The sequence below is a fragment of the Leptodactylus fuscus genome, chromosome 7, assembly GCF_031893055.1.
Source record: "Leptodactylus fuscus isolate aLepFus1 chromosome 7, aLepFus1.hap2, whole genome shotgun sequence".
In the NCBI taxonomy this organism is placed as follows: Eukaryota; Metazoa; Chordata; class Amphibia; order Anura; family Leptodactylidae; genus Leptodactylus; species Leptodactylus fuscus.
Genome location: NC_134271.1, coordinates 58605131 through 58632926, shown reverse-complemented (window position 1 = coordinate 58632926; position 27796 = coordinate 58605131). Strand labels below are relative to the sequence as shown.

General features: G+C 42.9%; 1 protein-coding gene across 1 annotated transcript in view; it reads right to left on the bottom strand.

Annotated features, from left to right (window-relative positions):
- The window catches only part of CDH15 (cadherin 15), a 29952-nt gene extending 2440 nt beyond the window's left edge, over positions 1 to 27512 (bottom strand). The window contains exons 1-11 of the mRNA XM_075281943.1: positions 27390 to 27512; positions 9734 to 9895; positions 7966 to 8121; positions 7627 to 7771; positions 7295 to 7455; positions 7079 to 7207; positions 6544 to 6729; positions 5184 to 5437; positions 3778 to 3920; positions 3375 to 3611; positions 1943 to 2182 (exon numbers count right to left, since the gene is read on the bottom strand). Of these exons, the coding sequence (XP_075138044.1) occupies positions 1943 to 2182; positions 3375 to 3611; positions 3778 to 3920; positions 5184 to 5437; positions 6544 to 6729; positions 7079 to 7207; positions 7295 to 7455; positions 7627 to 7771; positions 7966 to 8121; positions 9734 to 9895; positions 27390 to 27443 (1867 nt within the window). The 5' untranslated portion in view covers positions 27444 to 27512. The remainder of the gene's footprint in view (positions 1 to 1942; positions 2183 to 3374; positions 3612 to 3777; positions 3921 to 5183; positions 5438 to 6543; positions 6730 to 7078; positions 7208 to 7294; positions 7456 to 7626; positions 7772 to 7965; positions 8122 to 9733; positions 9896 to 27389) is intronic.
- Positions 27513 to 27796: the final 284 nt, after the last annotated feature.

Genomic DNA, 27796 nt, shown 5'->3' with positions numbered 1-27796 from the left:
TTTGGTATTTTAATTGTGGGGGGTTGATGCTTTGTCCTGTCGGGATCATATTTTAGAGGTCTAATAAAAGTTAATTTTCTTTGTCAATTGAGGAACCCCTAGTATGTACTTATGATTGAATGGTATCCTCTCACCCTGTGTTGTCAAACCAAAAGTACAAGTCTTAATGCACAAAGAATAAACTTTCATATGGCTATGTCAACAGAAAGATAAAGTTAAAAACTTTGAAAATCGGAGATGGGAAAATATCAAATAAGTCAGTGAAACATAATAACCAAACTATCCTGCTTCCTTATGGGTTTAAGGTGAATGGGACAGATCTTCAGTTGAAACTTCTGTGTGAATTTATCCTAAGCATTTTTAGGCCCAGTTCACATCAGTGTTCAAGTTTCCATTCGGGGAGTTCGCTTGGAGACCCCCTGAATGGAAACCTATACGCATGAAAAGGCGATTACCTTCAGGAAACCCGCGGACTCCATAGACTATAATGGGGTCTGTGTGGTTTCCGCTCGGTGTCCGCACGAAACATGCAGAGAGAAAAGTGCTGCTTGTAGGACTTTTCTCTCCACATGTTTCTTACAGAAACCACTCAGACCCCATTACAGTCTATGGAGTCCGCGGGTTTACCAGGTAACCGCTTTTTAATGCGTATAGGTTTCCGTTCAGGGGTCCCCAAGCAGACTCCCCGAATGCTGATGTGAACAGGGCCTTATTTTGAACTTGGAATCAGTTTTTGGAAGTTGTGTTTATAAGGCAATATCTGAAGACCTAAGAGAGCGCTGGACGCATAAGATGTGTTCTCATTCTTGATAAAGGAACGTCTCCCCTGTAGCTGTGTATCTGAGCCCTTTTGGATACACAAATGGTTTTCCATTTATACAGTGTTTTGATGTCGCCTTAGAGAATGTGCTATTTTACTTTCTCTCTATTGGCTTAAGTTAAGAAGATTATTAAAAAAAAAAAAAAAAAAAACTTGGTCACAGTTCCTCCAATATTATTGATGACACCCCCCACCACCACCCCAATGGGTGTAGACATGTCTGAAGCTTTGCTTCTCTTTAGGTGAGCAGTATCACAGATGCCTGGTAGCTGCTGATCTATTCTGTCATGATTAAAAGGGTTTCCTAATGGGGTAGGGGGATTAGGAATGGTGGGTAACTGCTTCAGTCTGTTCTGAGCTGTGAACGCTTTTTATTTCAGATACCTTCAGCATTATATTTGTGTATTATTGGTTAGTCACAAGTATGGGGTAGCGGACACCCTTTCTACATGATATTGCCATTTCTAACTTACTGCTGCTGGTCTGACGGGGATTATTTTGTGTCAATATTTTACACTCAAAGGGCCTCCTCCGTAGCAAGCAGAAAGAAAGAAAATATTCTACTGCGTATGTAGATGTAAAAGACATTTGCCAGGATGTTCTACTCTAAATTATTAAATCATATTAATAATCTTGCACTTGGTTCACTTGTCTGTTCTTATCCAAATAATTTACAATGTGGGTACACTGCGCTTTTTTGCTCATCCACACATTTTTTGGGGGGTGAGGGGAGCTGTGTTTTCAAAAACGTGTGCAGGTCTTTGTAAAAAGCAGCATGATAGCTGTGGAATCTCGAGGGTTTTCACTATATTTTAATACAGGCAGAAAAATACAGCAAAAACTCAAGAGAAAATGCAGCTTTTTTTTTTCTTTTTAATATATAATTTAAAAAAAAAAAATAAAGCTGCATTTTGCAATGTGGTGTCTTTGCCTCTACCCTTTCACTACCCAAGTAAGGGAATGAAAATGGCCAAACACAAAGCAGCATGGCCCCACTGCTTGTTCACAAGCTGACCATCATGCAGTGAAATGTGTAAGGGACAGAAAGTATTTGCATCATTACTATAGAGGAACAAAGTGCAGGTTGACCTCCGTGTACAAGGCATGTTTATTCAGACTCACCTAGTAATAAGGCCACACTGCTTAGGATAATGATGAGTGCACTGAGGCTGATACCCGCTCCAGAGCTGAAGAGTGCAGCTGCACTGCCACTACAGATGCCAGCCACATCACAGCGACATACAGACACATTCAGCATGTGCAGCTGTGCCAAGGGTGGGTCACCAGAGTCTGATACCAGCAATGGCAGAGTGTAAACTCCTTCATCCACCTCACTGAGCAGTTCCAGCATTGCATGGGTACCTGGGGAGTGGGAGACAAGATTTGCTTGGTGAAGTAGAAGTATTTTGCACAACACTCTGTTCTAGAGCACTGACCTTTGAAGTGGCAAAATGACTGCCAACTCTGTGATAAATCACTATACAAATATTCACTTAGTAAACTCCAAGATAATCTCATATTTCCACTGAAAGAAGGAATGGTGTCTATTACCTAAACATTAAGCAAGGGGTGCAGCTCCTGATCTATTGTCACAATATGCAAACATATTCATACTACTGACATTGGGCCCAGATTTTCTATTGTGGTTATAACCAGGCGCTGGCAGAAACATGGTATAATCTTGGCACACTGTGTTTGGGCTTAAATATTTCTACATCCTAAAGATATGGGTTTGAATTCTCAGGAAAGGTGTAGGGCGTAAATGCACCAAAATAGTAAAATTCTGGTTTAAAGTAAGCAAACTAAAAGGTGGTATAAACATAGACCAGACAGTCTAAAGATAAGCCAAATTTACCATCCAGCATCAGCCACCATGGTAAATCTGCTGTACTTTTGGACTGTCTGTCTAAGTTTGCCCTATTAGGCCACTGATTTTTATTGTGATGTTTACCTTGTAAATGTGTCTTCTACAATGTAGGGCTGTGGATACTTTTGCAATGCACTTATCTATTCCTTTGAGAACACACAACAAAATATCCATTTTATTGCTCTGCCTTAAGTTATTGATGTATCACCCCACATATAAATGTTTTGTGTGTGACATAGGCTCTTTTCACATCTGCGCTGTTAATTTCTGTTGTGTTTTGTCATAAGGCTAGTTGAAGGGTCAGCAACCTTCGGCACTCTGCTGTGAAACTACAACTCCCAACATCCTCTATTAACTTCTGTGGGAGTGTCAACAACAGCAGACCAAGTATGCATGCTGGGAGTTGTAGTTTTACAACAGCTGGAGTGCCGATGGCTGCCTACCCTTGGGCTAGAACATTGAAAAATTAAGGCAGTATTGGATCCATTACACAACTGATACTAAGGATGCCCAAAAGACCTCATTTACTACGGTATATTGTAAGTGGTGCATGATGTCTGCCATTTTTTTGGTGGAAACCTGTAATGGAGGCTCCATTAAGGCAGATGTGAATAGAGCAAGTATTGTTCTCTTTCCTCAGCCATTCACATGTAACTTGTCTGATATCGGGGTCTCTTTTTTACTTACCATTAACCTCACTGATACTCCAGTTAAGGGTCAGGGCTATGAAGGCTTGGTCCAGCTGGAAGTGGAATGGGTGAGACTGAGGTGGCATGTCCTCATCTGTGGCGCTCAGCAGTATCCCGTGCCCATGATGTGGACTGCTGCAGAGCTCCTGTGTATGCTGCCACAGCACTGGAGCGTGGTCATTAAGTTCTATAACCTCCACGGATAGTGTCCCTGTGGAGCTCAGAGGGGGCACAGCTGAAATACAGGAAGAACATGGATGTATACATAAGCTCTACTTATAGCCTAGCTCATATGAATCTACAGATCCCAGCATGTCTCAGTAGGGAATGTTTTTGTGTGGCAGTGGAGGTCTAACATTACACAGCAATGCTGTGAGGTGCATGTCCACCTGTGCTCTCACCATTGTCGGAGGCAGTGATCAGCGCTGTGTACCACCCTCTTTCTAGAAATGGGGACTTTCTTTCCATGCTGTATCTGGTCCCTATTTGTCCAGACTGAGCATCTACAAGCAGCCAGTTTGCAGGATCAGAAACCAAAGAATATCTGGAAAAATAAAGGCATTCTTAGTTTACCTGATTGTTATATAAAAAAAATATATATCTTAATAAAAATAGACACTTGGCAGTAACGGTGTAGAAGTAATATTTAGGTGTCGGTGTTAGATGCTGTACGATGCTGAATACTGGTTGTCATCCAAATTTGCAGAAACATTTTTAACCAATTAGATATATGAGTCAAGGTGTTAAAGTTGATATAAGTCTCGATTCACGTTTGCATTGGAGTTTCCATTTATAGACTCCATAACAATGTCCGTATAAAATCGCCAAATAAATAAAATGCTGCATGTCCTAATTTCTCCATCTGGCAACTTCAGTTAAAAAGAAGAGAAAAAAAAATAAGGGGGCGTTCACACTACCGTCGGTGACCGACGGGTAGTGTCCGCTCCTAGTGTCCGCTCAAAATCTGTCACGGACACTAGGAGCGGACACTAGCTGTGTCCGTGACACCTGTCATTTATTTCAATGGGCATCGGGTGCGTTCTTTTGCACTCCGTGCCCGTCCTTCCCTGTCCGCAAGTGAAGATGTCCGACTTCTCAAGCGGACAGAAAAACCCTGGGTTCCTCTGTCCGCTTGAGAAGTCAGACATCTTCACTTGCGGACAGGGAAGGACGGGCACGGAGTGCAAAAGAACGCACCCGATGCCCATTGAAATAAATGGCTAGTGTCTGCTCCTAATGTCCGTGACAGATTTTGAACGGACACTACCTGTCGGACACCGACAGTAGTGTGAACGCTCCCTAACAGATCACATTATAGTCAATGGGACTCCTCAGGCTCCATTTTATTCTATTTTATTTTTTTATGTAGATTGTGAGCTCTATATAGGGATCACAATGTACTTTTTTTTTTTCCTATCAGTATGTCTTTATAGAATGGGAAGAAATCCACGTAAACACAAGGAGAATATACAAACTCCTTGCAGATGTTGTTCCTGGCGGGATTCAGACCCAGGATTTCAGCGCTGCAAGGCTGCAGTGCTAACCACTAAGTCACCGTGTTGCCCCAGCTTTTTATGGGTCCATTTGTCTATTCCTCTAGTCCTCTGACAAACCAGAAAAATGGACAGCTAGCCTTAGTATGAAACAAGTATAACACAATACATGTTAGTAGTGCTAAGCACTCAAGGCTGAACATACATATCTGTTCTGAACATCAATATCCTACTGCGGCTAGAGTCTGGAAATACGCCATGGTTTAGAGGCCAAGTTACAAATGTTAAGCCTTGATACACTACCGATGTCTCACCTGATTTCCTGAGACAGACTGATATCTGGGTCCTTTGCAGTGAAGTCCGCAATGACACTTCCTGGGTCAATCCTCTCCTTCACTCTCACCATCATGGGGTTCTCTGAAAAGACTGGAGGTTCGTTTACATTCTTTACAATGACCTTGATCCGAGCTTGAGACCGAGATGTACGGGGGACTGAAGGAAGAAGTGGAACTTCATTCTCCGCAAACACCGTCAGGTTATGAATGGCATTTGTTTCATGATCTAGAGGCTGGAGGAAGAAGATAACAGCAGAGTAGAATTTATTCTGCCATGTTGAGCATATCATCCAGGTTGGAGCATCTTATTATAAGACGATTTTTACAAGTAACTTTGTTACATAACTCCAGGTCAGATAAATAAAGTACACCTAAGCAGCTCATACATATTACATATATGATAGCTGAATGCCTAATGTGTATGGGGTCCTTTTGACCCTCCCGACTACTGATGTTGGGGATGATAAAGCAGCACCTAAGGAGTCTGGCATCAGCTTTCTTCCTTTGTCGGAGCATAAATGTATACAGTGAAGTTGTACGTGAGAGCTTTTGGCCGAATGAGCATTCAGCAAATGTATTAGCTGGCTTTACTCTACTCACACCCAAAGCTGCACTCACAATTTTGCTGTCAGCACTATGCTGGCAGAACCAGAAAATATACCTTACCTGAGCTCCCATAATGTGTTACACATTTGTGCTTGTGGGAGATTTATGCACATCACACACTACAAAATACTACATCACCCACTTGCGGACACTGAGCCAGCAGAGTGTATGGTGTACAGAGTCAGATCATGGTGGTTCTAAGTACTACAGTGGCTAGACTATGTTACACACCGCTGCTGTACCCGTAGCGAACTTTCAATAGCTGTAGAACCCCTACACAACATAATAAAGAAATGTATTCTAAAATACCTTTCAAAATGAGCAATATATGAAGTAATTCTGAAACCTATTTCATAAAAATTGACGTTCCACATCTGCAATTTGAAGAATTCAAGGCCTGTGCAGGGCTTTATTATTGCAGGCGATGACTCTCATAAATCACTATAGGCGTCAAATAATTTTGCCTGAAAACATCTGCATGAGAACTGAATGTCGTAGCGGTGAATATCTCACAGACTCTTCCCAGCGCTAATCCCTCAGTATCACAAATAAGTATAAGGCACATAGCTCCGCCTGGAGGCTAAAAGAGGGCACTGCAAGTTATAGATACAGTGTATAATAATTACATTCTGATCCACCTATCATATTTATTGTATTATCAATCATTAAAACCTCCAAGTTCAATCCTTTCCCAAATTACAGACTATTTTCTCTGTGCTGGTCCTGTTGTTACCTTGACAAGAGACAGAATGCCCTCATTGGTCTGCGAGTCTGTGCGAATAGAGAAAGCACCTTGGGGGTCTCCACTGATGATTGCGTACTTGACCATCCAGTTTGGGGAGCCTCGGAGATCCCTGTCCGTCACACTCACTCTTCCAACATCTACACCACTGCTCTGCTCCGGGACATCCATGACAAACTATAACACGGCAAGGACATAAATGATTATACAATATATTGTATATAATGTATCCATTTTCAAATAGATACTAGTACAGCAGAATTCTTTATTGTATATAATGTATGGATTTTAATTCAAAGTAGGCAGATAAGGCTGCACATAAAGTATATGCAATCATATACAGAACGAATAATGGGGCCCATAGTGCATTGTGGCCCTGCTGTATGCTCCAATCCCATAACAATCACTGCCACAATACAAATGTTGAGTAAAAACACATAACTAAATTCCACCTGGGGAATATCATAAGGCAAAGGACTATGGAGGACTAGGACAAATCACAGACTACTTAAATGTGTTACTGTACCTCTTCCTGGGTAAATAGAGGCGCATTGTCATTGAGATCACCTATGGAAATGACTGCACTGGCTGTACTGGATAACCCGTCTCCCATCATATCGGCAACCTGTACAGTGAGGTTGTATGATCCCACCATCTGTATGGACAGAAACAAGAATATGTTTAACACTCCATTGAAATCTCATCAATCTTCGCTATATTTCTATGCTGCCTGCTACGTTACCTCTCTGTCCAACCCCACTTGAACGGTCCTGATTTCTCCTGTGTCCTGGTTAATGCTGAACATATCTGGACTATCCTGCTGGGTGATAGAATATTTCAGCTGAGCGTTGTCCGTATTGGCATCATCTGCATCAGTGGCGATCACCCTCATTACCAGGGTTCCTATAGGGTGGAGTACACAAGATGGTCACCACTCTGATCCCATGAGTGTCATAACCAGGGCTTCAGGAGTAATAACTACATGACCCTGACCCTATCACTTTCATGACTGGAGCTCCTGAAGAATATACAAGTGCAGAACAGATACAGTCATAATACGTAAAGCCATATTACCAGGAATTGCATTCTCCAGCACATATCCTCTAAACAGCAGCTGTGAAAACACTGGACGGTTGTCATTTTGATCCAGAACGACAATCTCTAAATCAGTGGGCTCTTCAAGGGGAGCTCCATCACTGTCCAATGCAAAAGCACGCAGCTGAGAGAGAGGAAAGAGAACAATGAATCCTCATAATGACAACACATATCTGCCATTACAGTGAAATCCTAGATGACGGACAAGAATACTGGGTCTTTACAATTGTAAGATGCCAACACAAGGTGATCATCTCCCAAACAGCAGTGACTATCATTGTAACACATCAGCCATAAGGTACATGGTGTATGACATACCTTGAAGCGGTCAATCTTCTCACGATCCAACATTGCGTTCAGATATACAATTCCAGTTGTCTTATTAATAGTGAAAAATCCTTTGGGCTCCTCATCAACACCCGGCCCCTTGATGCTGTAGATAACACTGCTCTGGTATTGCTTATCTGACTTAATCTAAAAGAAGATCATATACAATATAAAGTGTATAAATAAATGTCCTATACAAGTAAATATAGCAGCAGCAGAGAGATGGCTTCCATTATGTATCATCAGGGAACACCTTGGTGTCTTAACATTGTTATAATTTACAGTCTATGGAGATTTTGCCATGTATAACGTCTTTAAAGGGTGTCTGTCACCAGAACCCAGCCCTGTAGATAGATAGGTTAGTGTCTCCTGAAACAAATGGTGTGTTCCTCTTGTGAATTGGTGCCCCTATTGACGAGATATCAATATTGTCAATATGCAAATTAGCTTTTTGGAGCAATGAGGGTGATGCTGCTTACTTCTTTGGAGCAACGACAATGCATTCATTGATCCAAAGAGCTCCTTCGCATATCAATATACATAGAGACATCACAGCAACAGAGGGACCGATTTACAAAAGGGAAAACCCCATTTGATTCAGGTGACCCTAACCTATCTCTCTGTGGGGCTGGGTTGATATGTAGGGTTCTGTGGACCGATTCCCTTTAAAGAGGACCTTTCACCGATTTGGCTTTCCCAATCTGTGCCCTGGGTAAATCGCTATCGGTGCCGATACCGTAGCTCTTTACAGTCAGAAGGGCGTTTCTGACAGTTAGCTAGGGACGCCCTTCTTCACAGCAGCGCCTATCGCGCTGTGCTGTGTGAGCAGGGAGGAACGCCCCCTCCCCTCCTGATAATACCGTACTCGTACGAGGGGGCGTTCCTCCCCGCTCACACTGTACAGCGCGATAGACGCTGCTGTGAAGAAGGGCGTACCTGGCTAACTGTCAGAAACGCCCTTCTGACTGTAAAGCGCTACGGTCCCGGGACCGATAGCGCTTTACCAGGGGCACAGATCAGGAAAGCAGATAGTGTACTGAATTCAGCGCACGGTCAGCTTTCCAGCAGTATATGGAACTGCCTGTGCCCAATCTGATTAAAGGTCCTCTTTAAGACCATTTGTGGCTAAGTGAGTATGGAAGTGGAATACCCATGTTGTTGAATTAGGATATTATATTGCAATAAATTGTATGGTAGATTTTGCTTTTACACATTTCTATGATATGTAATTCCAGATGTGTACATTAGAAGATAGCATTAACCTTGTATCCAGTAAGGGGGCTTTCACACTTGCGCCCATGTCAGCCCACCTGGTCTCCATCCTATTCCCCAGGGAAACTGGATAGGGGACGGCTTCCCAGTGGTCTGTTTTAAAATCCATTCATTTGAAAGCGTTTTAGAAGGGGATCTATTTTTTTGGCCGGACACAAAGTCCTGCATGTCCGGAGAGACTGCATACGGATACTGGCGGTTTGCTTTTAAAACGCATGCAAATGAATGGAAACAGACCACCAGGAAGCTGTCCCCGATCCAGTTTTCCCAGGGAATAGGATGGAGACCAGGTGGACTGACAAGGGCACAAGTGTGGATGCCCCCTCAACTAGATCAGAAAATTGGATTTCTATTTATTATTTGATGCTGAATTCAGGAATTATGATTTGGGATATAGATGGCTGTCATTGCCACTTAGCTAAGAAAAAAATATTTCTCCAGCCATTTTCTGCAAGGTCCCCACATAAACCCTGGCTGCCTTCCTTACCTGCACTACTTGGAAGGGAAGGATTTTCATATTCTCAGAGACTGATATTGTGGGAATCACCCAGGCTCTTTTAAACCTTTGCATCCTGCCAAACATCTTCTCCTGCTGTCGCCAAGGGTGCAGGACACGGATGTCTTCATTGTCTTGTGTCTCACTGATGACCTTCAAAAAAAGATGGATATTAGTTTTATTATAAAATCTCTAATTAATGCGATTTTAGTGTCACATGTAGCGTGGCAGGGCATGTGCCTTAGGTGCTGGGTGCAGGGAAGTGGCCAACATGTACGCTCTGCAGTGCCAGGGTATTGAGATCAAGGGCAGAGATTGGTTATAGGAAGTCATACTACTGGTCACCCAGCTTTCCTAGAAACAGATATAACTTGCCAAATCAAACTTTTACTATCTTGTCAAAAGAGGGCATGGTGAGTGATTTTACGAACTGGGGATTTTTGGAATATGAGAGGAGAGCTATGGAACCACACCTGTCATACTGGCTTATATTACATTATTACTGAGCACATGGTTCACGTTCAGGACAATTACCAGGATCACGGTTAATATGGCAGGATGTATGGTTCATTTAACATGCCTATGGGTTCCAGAAAGTTTCAGAAACTTTATCTACAGCTGCAACTGCGGTCAGTCAGAAGGTGAATGTAATGAATCTGCAGCATAAAACAGCCTCAGGCTACATGGCGATTCTAGACACATCGCACCCACAGGAGGACATGGAGACAGAACGTGACCAAAATGTGTCATGTCTGTGGGAGTATTCACTCCCATGGAAAACAATGTTGGCCAACATTTATACTGATTTCTACCTAGTGTCTCAGGAAGAAATGGCTGACAACTCACAATGCAGTGTTAGCCCAACACCCAGATGAAAGTAGAGAATCTGAAGAAAGTGAAAAAAAAAGTCTCCTCCTTATCATTAGACCGATTCCGCCTAAAGAAAAAAAATGTATCTACTGACATCAGGAAGATTTCCGAGGTGGATTTTGCATGGCGGATCCTGACACAAAATCTACCATGTGAACCTAATACTGTGCATCTTAGCATAAAGGCTCCGAATAATTTCTTAGGGATAACCTGCAGCGGTCACATACAGGGAAACTAAATAAGGTGCTCCCCCATCACAAACACCTTGTATATATACAGTGAAACATCTAGAATAGAGTGGAGTAAAAGATAGAAAAGATTAAATGGGCCCCTTATTGCAGGGCCAACAACCAATGTCAGGCCGGCTCTTTCTCCAAGGTCCCATACATAGTTAGCCTCTGCAGTACATATATTGTTGTCACCCAGGCTTCTGCATAACGTTATATGGAATGGTATATGTATCTGCACCAATATGGTTACATTCACCATGTTCCTCTTTTCTTAAACCTCTGCTTGTGTGTCAGTCTAGTTCTAGCATTAGATTCATAAACCAGGATGAACATTGCAGTAGATCCCACAGAGACGTGGAGGGGTTACAGTGCATGATGTGGAAGGACACAGAGAACATGGATGTAAATGATGAGATTGATACACGTCTGTACTCTCTCACCACTGAATACACAGGACTATCAGTCCTCCTCTTCATATCTCCCACTATGTCTGATCCTGATCTCTGATCCCTATGGAGTCTGGCTTACTTTGGTTACCTGAACATCAATAACACTAGGGCTGCATATGTGAACATACGGGCAATGCCAATCATTCTACCCTGCGTCTGAGACCAGCTGCTTGAAGCTGCAGGTGTCACAACACTGGTACCAAGAAGTCTGTCTGAGAACACCTGGTCGGTCTTATTCTAGACAGCTCACGTACAGGATCCTGGGAATGCACGGAGTAGGGCTGATTCACCATAATCCCACAAGACAACTGTGAAGGAACAGGTGCAGACTGACAGGACACAGGCCAAGGAGAAAGCTTACAAGTCATCAAATCAGTATGCCTGCCATTCCAAACAGGCAGAGATTGTACGTACCAGCTCCGCCATATCCAACTACACTTCCACAAGACTGGTCATGTCCCTGCCCTTTACATCATGCTTATTCCCCGACCATGTCACTATGGTGGTCATGGCTAGTGAGACATAAGAACTTACAAATGGTGAGGCCATGCTGGGACTACTAGTTCTACAACTTCTTTGTGTTATTAGTTACGTATATTCCTGAATTCATTCCAATATCTTTGTGTCTTGTTGTGAGTGATTCTTCTAGAGCACTGTGATATACACACATACATATATACATACTTTTTTAAACTCTTGCATTGCCAGTACTGAATACAGTATCCGTCCATATGGTTCTGTCTCGGCGCCTCCCATAATAACGCATTGAGTGATTTGTCTCTGATTTAAGAATATCTAAGCTGCTGCCAGAGAAGCCAAATGGTGCCTGTCACAGAGGGGTCAACAATTAATGAAAAGCCATCTGTCGAGGTTATTCAGTCTCCTCGACACCGGACGCTCATGACTGTCGCCAAACATCATTCACTTATGTTACGCATACAATGTAAAATTCTAGAGTGAAGTTTAAAGGCACCGTACAGCAATGGCGCATCAGTACAGGGTCAGAATGATAGACCATCCCCTTTCATAAATGGGGGTATGGGGTCTATATTAACATTTCCAATCAAATAGATGAAACATTAGTATTACTGTCAATATATAAAGCTGTTGCCAATTATACCCCGTATAGTTAGGATGAGTATGAGATAACATCAATAAGGGAGCATTATAATATAACTCGGCATGTGGTAGTGACCCATATACAACGCAAGAAAGAGAATAGCAAGTTATATTTTATAGGCGCTATACTGTAATACTATATGGAAACCAGACATATGATTGTTACGGAGTACAACAAATGCAACGATACAGTCCCACAATATTTGGCAAAAAAATGACCAATGTCAAAATTTTATAGGCGTTCTGAAGTGATCCAGTTTTCCCTGCAGACGTTTGTATGCATAAAACCTAAATTCTTATGGGTCCCATCTACCAGGCGCCATTTATTATACTGGTGTCCGCTTCTTAGGTATTAGGGCCCATATGTGACCACGACTTCTGAACCCCCTATAACTACACCCATGTCAGCAGGTACATAACGCAGAGAGATCCTACTAACCAATATAAAAAAACAGGACACTTTGTAACAACCCTGTATACAACAATAGAAGGAAAACATCGTAAAATCTTATATACAGCTCTAACAAGTAAAATCTACCCAGCTTTTCAACACCTATTGCAGCTGACAAATAATAAACCAATTCCCTGTCACGACACGTCCACAGCGCTATGTACGAAGGAACGCACCGCACTCCTCTAAATGGATTTCATAGATTTTTTTTACATATATATTTCATTTTATTATATTTTCCCCACAGCTTTTAACTCATTGAACACCTGTCCCCACATCTGTGCGTATGTTGGACTTTTCAGGCATTAACTATGTAAGATTAGCTTCTTCGCATAAAACGTGCAGAACGTACAACGCAAACTATTAGTTTCCCTGCTTTATGGCCGTACTTAACCCTTTGTGGACCAGTGGCCTGGCCTTTTGGGCAGGTGTGAAAGCATTAATATACCCCTGCTGAGTGCAGTAAGTGATTATCCAGCTGCCCAGCGGGGGAGGGGAGACAAATGTAGGATCAACTTGTGTTTAGCAGTCCCCTGTGTCCCAGAAAGTGCCAGCTGCTGCCCCTGCACCCCCATCTGGATTTCAAGGGCAGGATCACATTACAGACGTCCAAGGAATTTACCTCATTCCAACACAAAACGGAGTGTGAGGCCGGTACTGATTTATGTCCCCTGCTCTAATATGGTGATACCTCATATCTATGACCCAGAGAAGGGAAGGAATAGAATTAGTGCAAAGGAAAACCTGTTGTTTCCCATGGCAACCAATCACTTTCCAGGTTACATTTCTCCAAGGCAGATTAGAAAATAGAAGCGACAATGTGATAGGTTACTACAGGAAGGCTTCAGTCTGAGAGCAGCCAAATGTCTAAAGTTAGCTAAAAACCAACATGGCCACCATGACATCCCCCAGAGGGGTCCAGGAGACCTGATCAGCAGCTTTCTGGTTGTAGATCGCTACATAAACTCAGTCAGGCAGGATTGCTGCTCAGGGATCAAGAAAAGCTGGATGAAAGGAGGCAATATCAATCACAATGGCTGCCAGACTGATTTCCCCAAAACAGACATGGGGGGGGGGGGCAGATTTACTAACACTGACTAGTATTAGTAAATCTGAGCTAGAGAATGAAATGTAGACTAGACAATCTTATCAGATTAGTCAAAGTGTCTGATGCTGTTTGATAAATCGGGCATATTCTAAGATTAAGATTACACACCCTATTAATTGGCGTAAAGCTGGGGCCTTATATAGTGTAAATGCTGTGATTTTACCGCAGCAGAAACCTCAGCGTTTCAAAGTCCCTGCAAAGTGGATGGGATTCTGGCTAACTCCATCTGTACATTGTAGAAAACAATCTGCAGTGGAATTGCTGTGATTTGAAAAGCGCTTGTGTTTTTGTAGATCGCAGCATGTCAATTATACCTACGGTATATGTATAGGCATACCTCCCAACTTTTAAAGGACAGAAAGAAGGACAAAATGTGGGCCTTATATGCACGCCGCGCCAAATTTAGAGCCACCCACTTCTAAACTGACCCTGAACCTCACATCTCCCCCACACAGTACACCTTACACCCCACATCTTCCTCCACACAGTACACCCTGCACCCCACATCTCGCCCACACAATACACCCTGCACCCCACATCTCGCCCACACAGTACAACCTGCATCCCACATCTCCCTCCACACAGTACACCCTGCACCCCACACCTCCCCCCACACAGTACACCCCGCACCCCACATCTCGACCACACAGTACAACCTGCATCCCACATCTCCCTCCACACAGTACACCCTGCACCCCACATCTCCCCCCACACAGTACACCCCGCACCCCACATCACCACCACCAAAACAACAACAACGGTATATCTTGCCCCCCACATCTCTCCATGTTCTTCCACTGCACGGTATACAACTTTTCTGCATGTGGAAGGATCTTTTTACAAGCAAAGACACACCTACCCAGTCACATGACTAGAGAATGTCATGTGACCTTCAGAAGGTCCTTAGCAAATATAGTATTTAGCCTTTACCCAGGAATAAGAGTCGGTGGTCGGGGCAAAGTTTGTTAACGAGCAAAACACTTCAGAGACATAGCAGGACAAGTTGTAAGCCGCCTGGGATGGCAGGACAGCAGTGTAAAATCAGGACTATCCCCCCAGATCTGGGATGGTTGGGAGCTATGTATACGTGTAATGGAAGCAGAAAGTCCGCACAGGAAAACTCTGCAGACTTTCTGTTAAAAATCTTGTAGGACAAACCGCAATGTGTTTCCACCACAGCGCTTTTTGGCTGTGGGCCACTACATGGGGCCTTAGCCTAAATGTTCATGGTGCAATGTAGGACACACCTCTTTTCCATGAGACCACACCCCCTTTAAAACCCCTAAACAGTGTTCAAGACACTTGATAAATGTGACACATGCAAGACAGGTTTTTGGTGCAAATTACACCAGAACTCATGATTTTGCTTCATAACCCTCCCTCATTGTGCGATAACTCCAGAGAATTGATCTGAGTGGTAGATATCAACAAAATTCTCCATCCAAAAGACATCAAGATTATCTCTGCATAAAACATATCTGAAGGTAAAGAAGGATGGCAGACGGTGTAAGAAGTTATAGTGGAATGGTAGATTTCCAGCATGTGCGGCTGTACAAGCGTCTATTAGAGTCTGACATTTATAGACACAACACAGACAAATAACACATTCCAGAAAAAATAATAAAATAAAGTCATTTCCAAAAATGGAATCTGTTGTAGTTTTAATATAAGACAGAACACCGATACACAACTTATCTAAACTGCTGGGATCCAGACTGCAGCAGAGACTCGTTCCTAAATATTATGAACTGCATGACCACCATCCCAATCTCTGCATAGAAAATACTAAATTTTCCACATTTAGATTAGCCAATTATTGGGGCAACTGCTCCTACAGATGGTTGTTCCAAATATTTCACCCTACAATAGAGCCGTGTAAAGGGTCTTTTAATACTCATAAACCATATGTGAAGGATTACAACACCTAACAGGTAAAGTTTCTTGGTCAATTGGCCAAGTGGAATGCACTGCCTTGCACAACTTCTTTTTGGACCACCACTCTGTATCTTTAGCACAACTTGCTGTAGAGTAGTATAGCATTCACTAGGTTAAGCCTTAGTGACAGATCGCTTAGACTAGAAGAGGTTGTACGGGATTAGAAAAACATGGCTGCTTGCTTTCAAAAAAAGGAAAGTCTGTCAAGTCTGAAAGCCTCAGTGTCTCCAGACTCGGGGCCAGAAGTGAATAGGGTCTGAAGGCCAAGACACCTTGTACCATAACACTAGGAATCCCAGCCTTCTAGCAGCTTTAGAATGGCACCATAGAGCCACAGAGAAGCAGAGATTCCTAGCTTCAAAATCACTATGATGCAAGAAATCCAGGTCTCCAGACCACATTCAGTCCAAGAAATGTGGGCAACATATGGTCTGGATTTTCTGGATTTCCCATGTGCATGGGACCTAAGGGATCTTTACTGTAACCCTGAAGAGGTGCACACACTGACAGACCAAAATTCATTAAACTGTACAGTCTTTTGCTAAGATAAATACATTTTTTTGGAAAAGTTGACCATCATTTGACACAATTTCATCTCCTACAACGTCATGCAATGATTCACCTCTGAGCCCCTAAGGTGACTCTTAGTGTCATGACTAATGAATTACTACATAAGATGAATGAAGGACATACGGTTAGACTCTGCTTACATTAATTGGCATTTTTTTCCAGGTGCATTCTTTTTCTTAAATAAAAATTTAGCAACATAAAGAACTGTGAACCATAAATAGTGTTTTTTTTCCTTTGTCTTTTTAAGAAGTCCCTCCTTTTAAGTCTTTATCCTTTTTTTTGGTGTGTTGGTGAGCAGAACATAGACTTTAGTCTAAAGCATCAACTGCACAAGGGCAGACCTCCCACACATAGACAGGACACATTATATATTCCATATTAGAGATTACATTGTCTTGTAATATTATTACATCCCTCCTCCCTTCCACTGTCCCTGGCTTGGCACACATGGAGCGATAGGGAGGCAAGAACTAGCAATATGATTAGCTGCTAGATGCATTTTTCCCAGGGCTGATGCCAAGGCGTTCAGCACAGTCTCACTTCTGATATGCAGCGCTCAAGAGGTTATGTGCCTTGTCTGGGAATGTGTGCAGCTTGTTAAATGGACCAGACACTGGTGGAAAGTTCTAGTCTGCAAAGCTTACAATCACCAATACTGCTGGTAACCAACAAAAGAGACCGATCAACACAAGCTTGTAAACGCAAGGATTCTTCAGGACTTCATTGTGTATATACTAATTTAGCCTTACTACTATGGAGCAATGCACCTTATAGGAATAGTATTGTTGGATTTCACTCTCATTTTCTGTGTTCCTCCATTTGTTTGGCAATAGGTGGATTATTATGGGTACAGCATACTGAACATCACTGAAATCATGATACACATTATGCGAGTATTCTTTATAGCTGCCATATTCTGTATATGTATACTTTGTGTCAGGTGCTGAGATGACATGATCGGTTGTTACCAATGGTTTGGAGTGTTACCCACCTGGCTATGGTTGATGACATCATCCTGACAAAATGGTTTCGCTATGTCAGCATGTATCATGCCTTTTAAAGAAAAGTTATTGTTATGGGTGAAACAAGTCACATGTAATCCTTCACATATGCTGTACATAAATGAAGGATCCTTGTATTTACAAGTGAATGTTGGGAAGGGTCACCATTCTAGGATATGAGCGCAATAACTGGTCCAAACTGACAATCCCATGACATTGGTGGAAGTCCAAATGTGCAAAACAGGCAGCTTAAACTTCTTTAGGCCCCACATTACAGAAACACAGTGTTATCTGTTGCAGATTTTGCTGCGTTTTTTCTTGAACCAAAGTCAGGAGTGGCTTGAAAAAGAATGGACAATATAGAGGGAGCACCTAGATGTTTCCCTTATGATAAATCCACTCCTGACTTTGACTCAAAAAACTGCAACAAAATCTGCAAAAAAAACCACTGCGGTTCTGCAATGTGGAACCTTAGGCCTAGTTCACATCTGTGTTCAGTATTCCGTTCGGGGAGTCCACTTGGGAGTCCACTTTCTCTCTGCATGATTCGTACGGACACCGCGCGGAACACACACAGTCCCCATTATAGTCTATGTGGGACCATGTGGTTTCTCTGCTAACCACTTTTTAATGCATTTGGTATTCCATTAGGGGGTCCCCAAGTGGACACCCCGAATAGAATACCGAACGCAGATGTGAAACAGGCCTTAGCCTTATGGGGATATTTAGAAATATTACTAACTAGAAACAAAACATGCAATATTGTGTTATTGAAATATATTTCCCAAATTTGAAAGAATAATAAAACACATACTAAGTACCAACATGCATCGCATATTGTATATAGAATAAGTGAGGGTATGTGAGGATCAGATCCGCTTCCATAGAGTATTACAAATATGTCCAGCTGTCTGACCATGATATTTACAGTGCAATGAAGGAAGGCAAAGGGTTACAGCAATGAAAGGAACAATGTGCAGATAGGGTGTGGGGTGACTTTATTTAGGGCCTGATATAGAGTCCAGTCACTGCCCCTTTTATAGAACAGCAGATCACTGTGTCACTTGTGATATCATTTTTATGTAAAGTCTATGTATAGTCATGTATTAATATCAATTGTACTGAACAAGGGAAAAAGTCAAAAATGACCCTGGAGTAGGCTTAATGCATATTATCAGTGTCGATAATTTTAGTGCGATGATGTCAGCCTGCTGCATCATAAACCCTTTGGATAGATTTATGTAGCTATCTAGCCAGTAGCACTTCATTCATGATGTCCTGGGGACACTGACACATATACTGATATGGCTTCTGACCCTCTCAGGCCATTATATGTATCATGTAAACTCTCTATATGAGCTAGAAGCCAGCAAACTCCTGCATACCGGGAATAGCCTAGAAGATCTGTCATTTCGGAAATGCTCTTAGCCAGTTGTCTAGTCATTAGATACTTTACACTGGTCAATGTTGCTCATATCCTTGTGCTTGTCCATTTTACTAACATCAACCTCTAGAACTGACTGGTCACTTGCATTGCACCCCTTCACTTGTGTCACAAAATAGTTAACAATTTACTTGTCTGTGGTTTTAATGTTATGGCTAATTGGTACTGTATATAATATAACCTTTGACATAACCTTAAACTATGTATGTATATAATGACAAGGCAAGGAATTTGTATTCCTTCCCATAAATTCCCATGAGACCATATGCTTAAGCCATCCTCCCCCTGTGACCTAGATATATGAGGCATCCATACCATGGCTAAATGGAGAACCATTTGGTCCTCGCTGAGTCACAAATACAAAACATTCCTGGCATTTCATGGCTGTCACAGATTCTTCTGCTGTGTGGTTGGTGAGGATCGGGGCAGATTAGAAAAACAGTGCCCTTAGGGTGCGGTCACAGGTTGGTATTTTTGGTCCATGTTTCATTCACATGATCTTATTTACTGCAGTACAAGGAAAGTAGGCCTAACATGGGCCACAGACTTGGGATACTGATCTGCTGACCATTCAGCTACATAATATGGAGAGATCTGCTGACAATATGACATCTGGGGTGGTTATACACATAAGGGCCTGTTCACATCGCGTCTTTTTGTTTACATCTAACATGTATGTCATGAAAGCTTTCGATGTACAAGCTAAATATATCCACAAGCCTCTGTTGCTGAAATGGAGACCTTAAAGAACGGTCATACATGACATAGCTGTCAGGCTGGGTTCCCACTAGCACTTGGATTCTGTTTGGGGATTCCATCCCCAAATTGAATTGAAAAATGTTTCGGGTGGAAACCCAGCGGATCCAATTATAGTGCCCTAACAAAAGTCACTAATGACCTGCTAACCACCAAAGCCAAGCGCCATTACTCTGTCCTCCTCCTCCTCGACCTCTCCTCTGCCTTTGACACAGTTGACCACTCCTTTCTGTTAAAAATTCTCTCATCCTTTGGCATCTCAGACCTGGCCCTTTCCTGGATCTCTTCATACCTCACCAACCGCATATTCAGCGTCTCCTACTCGCACACCACCTCCTCACCGCCCCCTCTCTCTGTAGGTGTCCCCCAGGGCTCCGTCCTAGGACCTCTCCTGTTCTCCATCTACACCCTTGGCCTGGGCCAACTCATAGAATCTCATGGTTTCCAGTACCACTGTTATGCCGATGACACCCAAATATACATCTCTGGACCAGATATTACCTCTCTACTGGTCAGATTTCCAGATTGTTTAACAGCTGTAGCCTCCTTCCTCTCCTCCCGCTTTCTCAAACTCAACATGGAGAAAACGGAGTTCATCATTTTCACCCCATCCCGTATGGCCCCTCCACCCGACCCATCTATCAAAGTTAACAGAACCCCACTTACCCCTGTCCCACAGGCCCGATGCCTTGGGGTAACCCTGGACTCTGACCTATCCTTCAAGTCACATATTCAAACCCTCAACACCTCCTGTCGCCTCCAGCTCAAGAACATCCATCGAATCCGCTCATTCCTCACCCTGGAAACTACCAAGATGCTCGTCCAGGCCCTCATAATCTCCCGCCTAGACTACTGCAACACCCTTCTCCATGGACTCCCAGCTAATACCCTCACCCCCCTCCAGTCCACCCTAAACTGTGCTGCTCGCTTAATCCACCTCACCCCCCGATCTTCATTGGCTGCTCCCCTCTGCCAGTCCCTCCACTGGCTACCCATAGCCCAGCGAATTGAGTTCAAGCTACTAACGTTAACATTCAATGCGATCCACAACCTGTCCCCTCCATATATCTCTGAACTAATCTCCCGCTACCTGCCCACACGTAACCTCAGATCCTCCAATGACCTCCTACTCCGCTCTATTCTCATCCGCTCCTCACACAACCGTCTCCAAGATTTCTCCCGTGCATCCCCAATACTCTGGAACTCCTTACCACGACACATAAGACTGATCCCCACAATCAGAGGCTTCAAGAAGGCCCTATTCAGGAAGGCCTACAACCTCCAATAACACTATCACCGCACTGCCATCTGTACAGTCTCCCCCCTCTCCTTCTGTCTCTACCCCCCTTCCCTCATAGATTGTAAGCCTTCGCGGGTAGGGCCCTCTACCCCACTGTGCCAGTCGGTCACTGTTTAGTTTTATATCTGCCTGTATATTTTGTGTATTATATGTAACCCCCAAATGTAAAGCACCATGGAATTAATGGTGCTATATAAATAAACAATAATAATAATAATAATAATAATAGTGTATGGGGTCCACAGGTAGTAAGTGGATTGGGTTTCCATTTATCGGGTCCCCAAGCGGACCTGAAGAAGGGAAACCCCAGCACGTGTGAAGCTAGAGTCAGCCAAACAAACATTTGCTCATCAGCTATCTAACCCAACTCCCCCTATACACATATGCATGCTAGAGAATGGTGAAAGTCAATGCCAGACATGTCTTTGTGGACAAAAGGTCCAGGCAGTTGAAGTCCAACCTCCTGATCCTTATCTCCACCCCCCATCGGTGACTTCAGCTTATGTATATCTAATGAGAATGGGCTGCTTTAGTCTGTGTTCACATTTGCATTGGAGGATCCAACACAAACCTCCATTACAGATTTTACTATTTTTGATGGGGGAATTAAGATATGACAGCATTACTATTTTCATCAATTTCTAATGTCACCTATTCACATGCACATGGGATCTATCAAACAGGTTATTTTTAATGGACCAGCAGATACGAGGCTGCCGGACACCTTTGATGATATTTATCTATGAAGGGAACAGACAGAGTTCAATAAGAATGGAGTGTTATGTCAGTCCAGGTAGCTGCAACGGGGCTAAGGAATAGCAGTAGGGAATCTCGCCCTGCACTACTCCCACTAGCTATCCCGGTCCCTGCCTCACGGGTGTGGGTCGGCTGTACTCAGGCTAAGCCTGACCCCGACAGCTCCTCTCTCACTGATTCCGTAGGCCTAGAGGGAAGTGGGAGAAGGAATGCCCTATAAGACCTCTAGGGACTGGAGACTAAAGGGGGTCACCCCTAACGAACAAGTGAAGCTGCTACTGACACGGACTGACAAGGGTGTGCGCTGACTAACAACACAAGCAGCACACAGGAAAAATGTGGGAAAGGATTCCCCCAAACCAATATGGGAAGGAACCTTACACTAGGAAACAAACACAGGGAAACTGAGTAGAAATCAAAGGATAAGGCAATTCACTCACACAGTCAATTATATACAGAGGGAGGATTGGTGAACACAGAAGGGAAAACACACAAACCAACTCGTTCACCCAAATCTCCCAAAAACCAACCACGGAACTTCCTCTATCCAAGATAACCACCTACTCCTCCTGCTAAGGCCTAGCTCTGTAAAAGCGACACTCAGCACAGAACCATGGGAGGCATGGGTTTAAATACAGAGTAGAGACCACTCCTCCCAGGTGCAAATGGGAGGACAGACTAATCAACCAGGAGATAAAGCTGCCTACCAGCAGTGCGCGCGTGCAAGTCAGAAGGTGTGCACCAATACCCACGACAGGACAACCCCGCAGCGCCAGGATGCCACCCCAGACACTGCGCAGCCAAAAACTCCCCAGGTAAGAAAAATAGAAAGTAATGAACCTAAATACTCCTAACATGGGGAGCTACCAAAATGTATTAGTTGTGTTGTATTTTTTTGATTATTCCTTTTATGTTCCAGAGATTCATGGTACCATATATGAGGCAGCGGCTCCATCCTCTCCACCACAGCAAGCATGGTTGTGGTGATAGCAGCCTGCTGAAGTAGCATTGATTGAAGGCCTTCAAAAACATGGCCGCTTTCGTCTTCTCAGGAAATGACCTCATGTCCATTGGTCTAACGGTAATGCCATAGCTTCTTCCAGTTACAAAGAACGGGACAAAGCTGCATCATGGCCAAGTGAAGGACGGACATGATGTCACTTCCTGAGAAGAAGCCATGTTTTGAAGTCCTGTACAACCCCTTTAATAGTACAGAGTTGTTCATATAGATACAGATATAGATACAGATTGTACAGAATGAGGTAGAGGTAATGCATAGTGTCCTGCATATGATGCAACATGCTGAATGTGCCAAGAGCCAGCACTGTATCCACAAAATCAGGATCAGTATCATATTTTCTTTATATATTGTGACCATTGACAGAGAAAAGACTATTATATTGTCCTAAAATACTCCTAATCCTGACACATCTGCATGCCATCCATCATGGTGTCAGAGGCGGTAAAGATGATACTGAGGGGTTTTGATCTTCTAAGGGGCACATACTCTAATTTGTCAGACAATGCTGGGAAATACCAAATGTCCATTGTAGAATACTATGGGACATTATCTCTGTGTATGGATTGGATAAATCCAGCATGGTTGATCAGCATGGTTGATGGTCAGCTGACAGACAACTGAAAACAACAGAGATGACCTGCATGCCCGAAATCTCAACTTCCACACCAGCCTGATTCACAAATATGGCCTCATAACGTGTTCTTTGGCCCTGTAAAGCTTAGGCCGCATGTTGTGGAAACACAGGGGCACATCTAACAATACTGTCAAATTTGCCGTTCGTAGCTTTAGGCCGGGGCCCCACCCCAGCGGAGACGCTGCGGGAAAAATCGCGGTGTTGTACAGTGCAGGCAAAGTGGATGGGATCCATGCAAATCCCATGCCCACTCAAATACCATTTGACTAAAAGTGTCCTGCTTCACCAAGAGACAAATATTTGGCGCAAAACATGTAGACAAAATCTGTGGAAAAAAAACTTGCAGGCTGTAAGGAACAAATATTTGTCGCACACATAAAAAACCCTACAGTTTTTGGAATAAAATCAGCAAACCAAATCATCTCTCAATTATTGAGTAGACAAATATGTGGTGCATGGTGGGAATTTATGGTGCACGAAGTCACTTGGTCTACTTTGTACAAGAATATCTGTGTCATATTCGTACTTTTCTGTTTCATTAATATCATAAAGTAAGACTTATTAAACCACGTCCATTCCAGTACCCATTTTTCATAGAGGTCAAGCCAGTGGTAATTTCCTGTGCACCATAAATTTTGGCTCAAATGCAGACACAAAACTGTGGGACTTCTATTGATAAATATGCCCTACAGTAATTCGGGCCGATGCGCAAACGGAGCCGGAAAAAAAATCTGCATATTAATGTGATTTTATATTCCCTCGTCCCCAACACAACATGTTAATTATACCTACAAAAACGTGTTTTTATCCCCCGTAGAGGCAAAAATGCAGCGGAAAAGCTGTGATTTCTGCAGCTGCATTTTTTACCACCATGTTTTTTAGCCGCACTTTCCTAGCCTAAAGCATAGAATTGTCTTGGGAATTGTCTAACCAGTTAGCCCAGTAATCTATTCACCATTGCTCAAGCGCTTATCCCTCTGCTACCTCTACCCATCACTTGTAAGGGAGAACCTGGGACTATTTAAAATCCCATCTGTTGTCCATAAGCCAATTCCCACCATTCCTCTGTCCAGTCCAGTATCTTTGTGTCCTGTATAGTATTCCCTCTTCTATAATGGGCCTTTAATCATAAGAATAAAAAGCTGGGTCGTCATTTAATCATTACATTGATTTTAACTGTGTCAGGTCCACTGTAAGTGGTCTCTGAGCACGTGCGGGATCCTTGTCTGCGGATTGTATAATAATACGGAGGTATCATTAATCTCCCCAGGCTGATAAAAGCATGCTTACATATGTTTCAGTTCACAGGCTGCTGAGAGAGAGACCAAAATTATCCTAAAGATTCCTATCAATCAGACGGCTGCCACGAGGGGTGAAGAGATACGTCACTGAGGTGTCATTTACACCTGCGCTGTCTCTTTAATGGAGAATTATAATGAAACAGTCTGATATGTGCTGCAGAATTATTATGGTGGACATCTGGATATATTTATTGTAATGCTATAGCTGTCACTAGTACACACATATATTCATTCATCATGGAACATGAACCCTGTTATCAGGTCTCTAAAGCCCAATAGACTGGAATGGAAATATTATTGTATAGATCCAGACACTGATATCCTGCCCTCATCATATGCAACCGGTTCAAGTGCATGGTCCCACTGTGAAGAGCCCTGCACCACCCCAGAGTCTAACAAATGATGTTCCCACTCACTGGCAGCAAGCAGAGATCATGAAAACCATGCGGAATTTAAAGAAATGGCATATTACAACAATGGCAGCATGTTCATCATATCTATCGATGCACTGGCGTTTCTGTAAAACTATATTTGAAGCAGAAAGTTTGCAGAGGACTTTCTATGAAAAACAATACAGGAAAAAACGTGACGTGTTTCCACCATGGTTTTTACTGCATCGCTTTTTGGCTGCGGGTCATTACGTGGGGACTCCAGTTCTTTGCCACCTTTAATAGCCATCACTCCTCTGCACAACAGTTCCAGCGAAAGGGGAATTCCACTAAAAGTCTAATTCTGAAGCGTCCATATGATATTCAAGTGGTCTGTGATCTAAGACCATCACTGACATGATTTATCAAAAGCACCACATGCAAACACTTTAACAAAAGCACCATAAAAGATTGACAATTATAAGAATTGAGCAGTGTCAAAGGATTTCAAGAAATCTAAAGAGCACCAGGATTCGGGTACAGGTGCCAACTCCCATACCCTTTATATTCTGACAATCCAGATAATGAGATGGCAGATTTCCCCTTTAACATCAGTTGTTGTCCAGGGACAATGAATGCAATGCTGTAGTGCACATGTACAGGAGAATATGCTTGCCTATCCTAATGTACAGGTCCTGCATGCTGCCACTGATCTGCACAGGACCCTTACATGCCTCCATATACTATCAATCCTATACCAAGGCTTTTTTAGTGGATTTAATATGAATCCAACAAAGATACAAAAACTCTGCTATGTTCTAATGAGTAGAATATTATGTACTTAATGGTGGTAGATCAAAACTTAGAAGAAACTATCTTGGTAATACAGAACCATACAGAGACAATGGAGTACCTCCATAGTAAAATGAGGAGAGTTGTGTTCGTACAAGGTTGGGCTGGGAAATGTGACCAACAACAGCCCCACCTCGGCCATATGAAACAGCCCTAAGGCTCCAAACATACAAACACATGCTTTGTCAGTGTGCTAGCCGTGTTTTTCAAGGCTAACACGCTGACCTATCAGTTTCTATGGCCCCATACACATGCCCATGTGACCAGGTGCTCAGGATTCTCAAGGTAGGTTCTCTATCATACATGTGCTGTTTCACCATACACCTTCATGTTCATGAAGCCTTACTCTGCTCCTGCCCATCTAGCTGCCTCATCATGGAGCATATTGTATCTTGTTCTAGATACCGCATATTGTCATCTCACATTTATTACAACAAGGAGAGCACAGGTCCGTCGCACATGATATCTCTATGTAATGTCATCACATATAAGGGGCAGTTCTCTTTTAAGTTAGAAAACTGTGACAGCCATCATTTGGCCATAAGGATGTCGATCATTTTGGGTAGAAAATCCTAAACTATTTATTTTTACTCTGAAACTAGAGAAGTAAAATAAGCACACAGCATATTATATATGGGAAGTCACCTAAAATATACTGCTAGGTCAGAACAGTGTTCAATAAGAACTTCAAGTCCTATTCATATAGATTGATCACAATGTAATCTGTATTGTAGCAAAATATAAAGTTATACCAAATAATTTATATTAAAAAGTCAAAATTACGCTATTTAATGAACCTAAGAATAGAACAGGCGGCATAAAATAATTCTCTAATATCTAATACTTGTGTTATAAACCAATGAAGCACATCAGTAATATCAACCATACAATCTCTCTTATACAATCCTGTTATAGGACAAGTCTTATTACAGAAAAGGAATAATAGCTGTAAATCTTGTAAGTATAAATAAGTAGGCATGGCACTGATACATATACTGCCACTCACGGATGAGAAAATTGCTGAACCCATTCATAGACGTGCCACTTTCCAAAATGACAAAAAACTACTGTCTATAGTGTACACCTTGGTTTATACAGTGAGAATTTAACCCCTATTATATATTCTTGTGAAATCTTCCTTGCCATTTCTTTTCTATGTAATGGGACATCAGACGCTGATGGGAGTCTATGCCCTCAGACCCCGTCCACTATAGCGTACCCAAATCTCTTCCGCAGAGCTTATACCCCACTGTCAGTGGCCATGGTGGCGCTTAACATTGCTGCAGTAGGGTCTGAGCATGAACTTTAGTGAGTGGCCATGACAGGCTTAGGTCAGAACAACAGTACTTAAATAATATGTATGGCGTTCCTAAAATCTCTGTGAACATAGAAAAAAATGTCCTTCAGTAAAGACATCCAAAAAAGTTGTGACCCAGAAAGACGTGTGCAGGGATATTGCCTATATTGGGGAAGGTCTCTTACCTGCCAGCAGGCAGACATCAGGCAGCACATGGCCAGGAGTAGCCCTCGTTCCATCCTGTCTGGAATGAAGTTGTCTCTGTGGGAAAAGGACGAGGGTCTGTGTGTGCCTGGCTGTGTCCCCGACTCCCTTTCCCTGGTGTGACTGACAGCACAAGTGTTGTGAGTTGTAACTTTACTCCACTCAGTGGGGTGGGAGGGGGATTCACTGGGGTGCCGGGGGTGTATGCTGTGTGTTTGTACAGGGGGGGAATGGGGTCTGCAGCTGTGCCCATTACAGACTCTTCTCTGTTCAAGGTCACTTGTCGGCTCCTGGACCCCTGTATTCTTGGGGGGAAATCAAACAGGAGGGAATGTGTGTGCAATGTAACAAATGCCACCTGTCCTTAGATCAACAATATCACTATGAC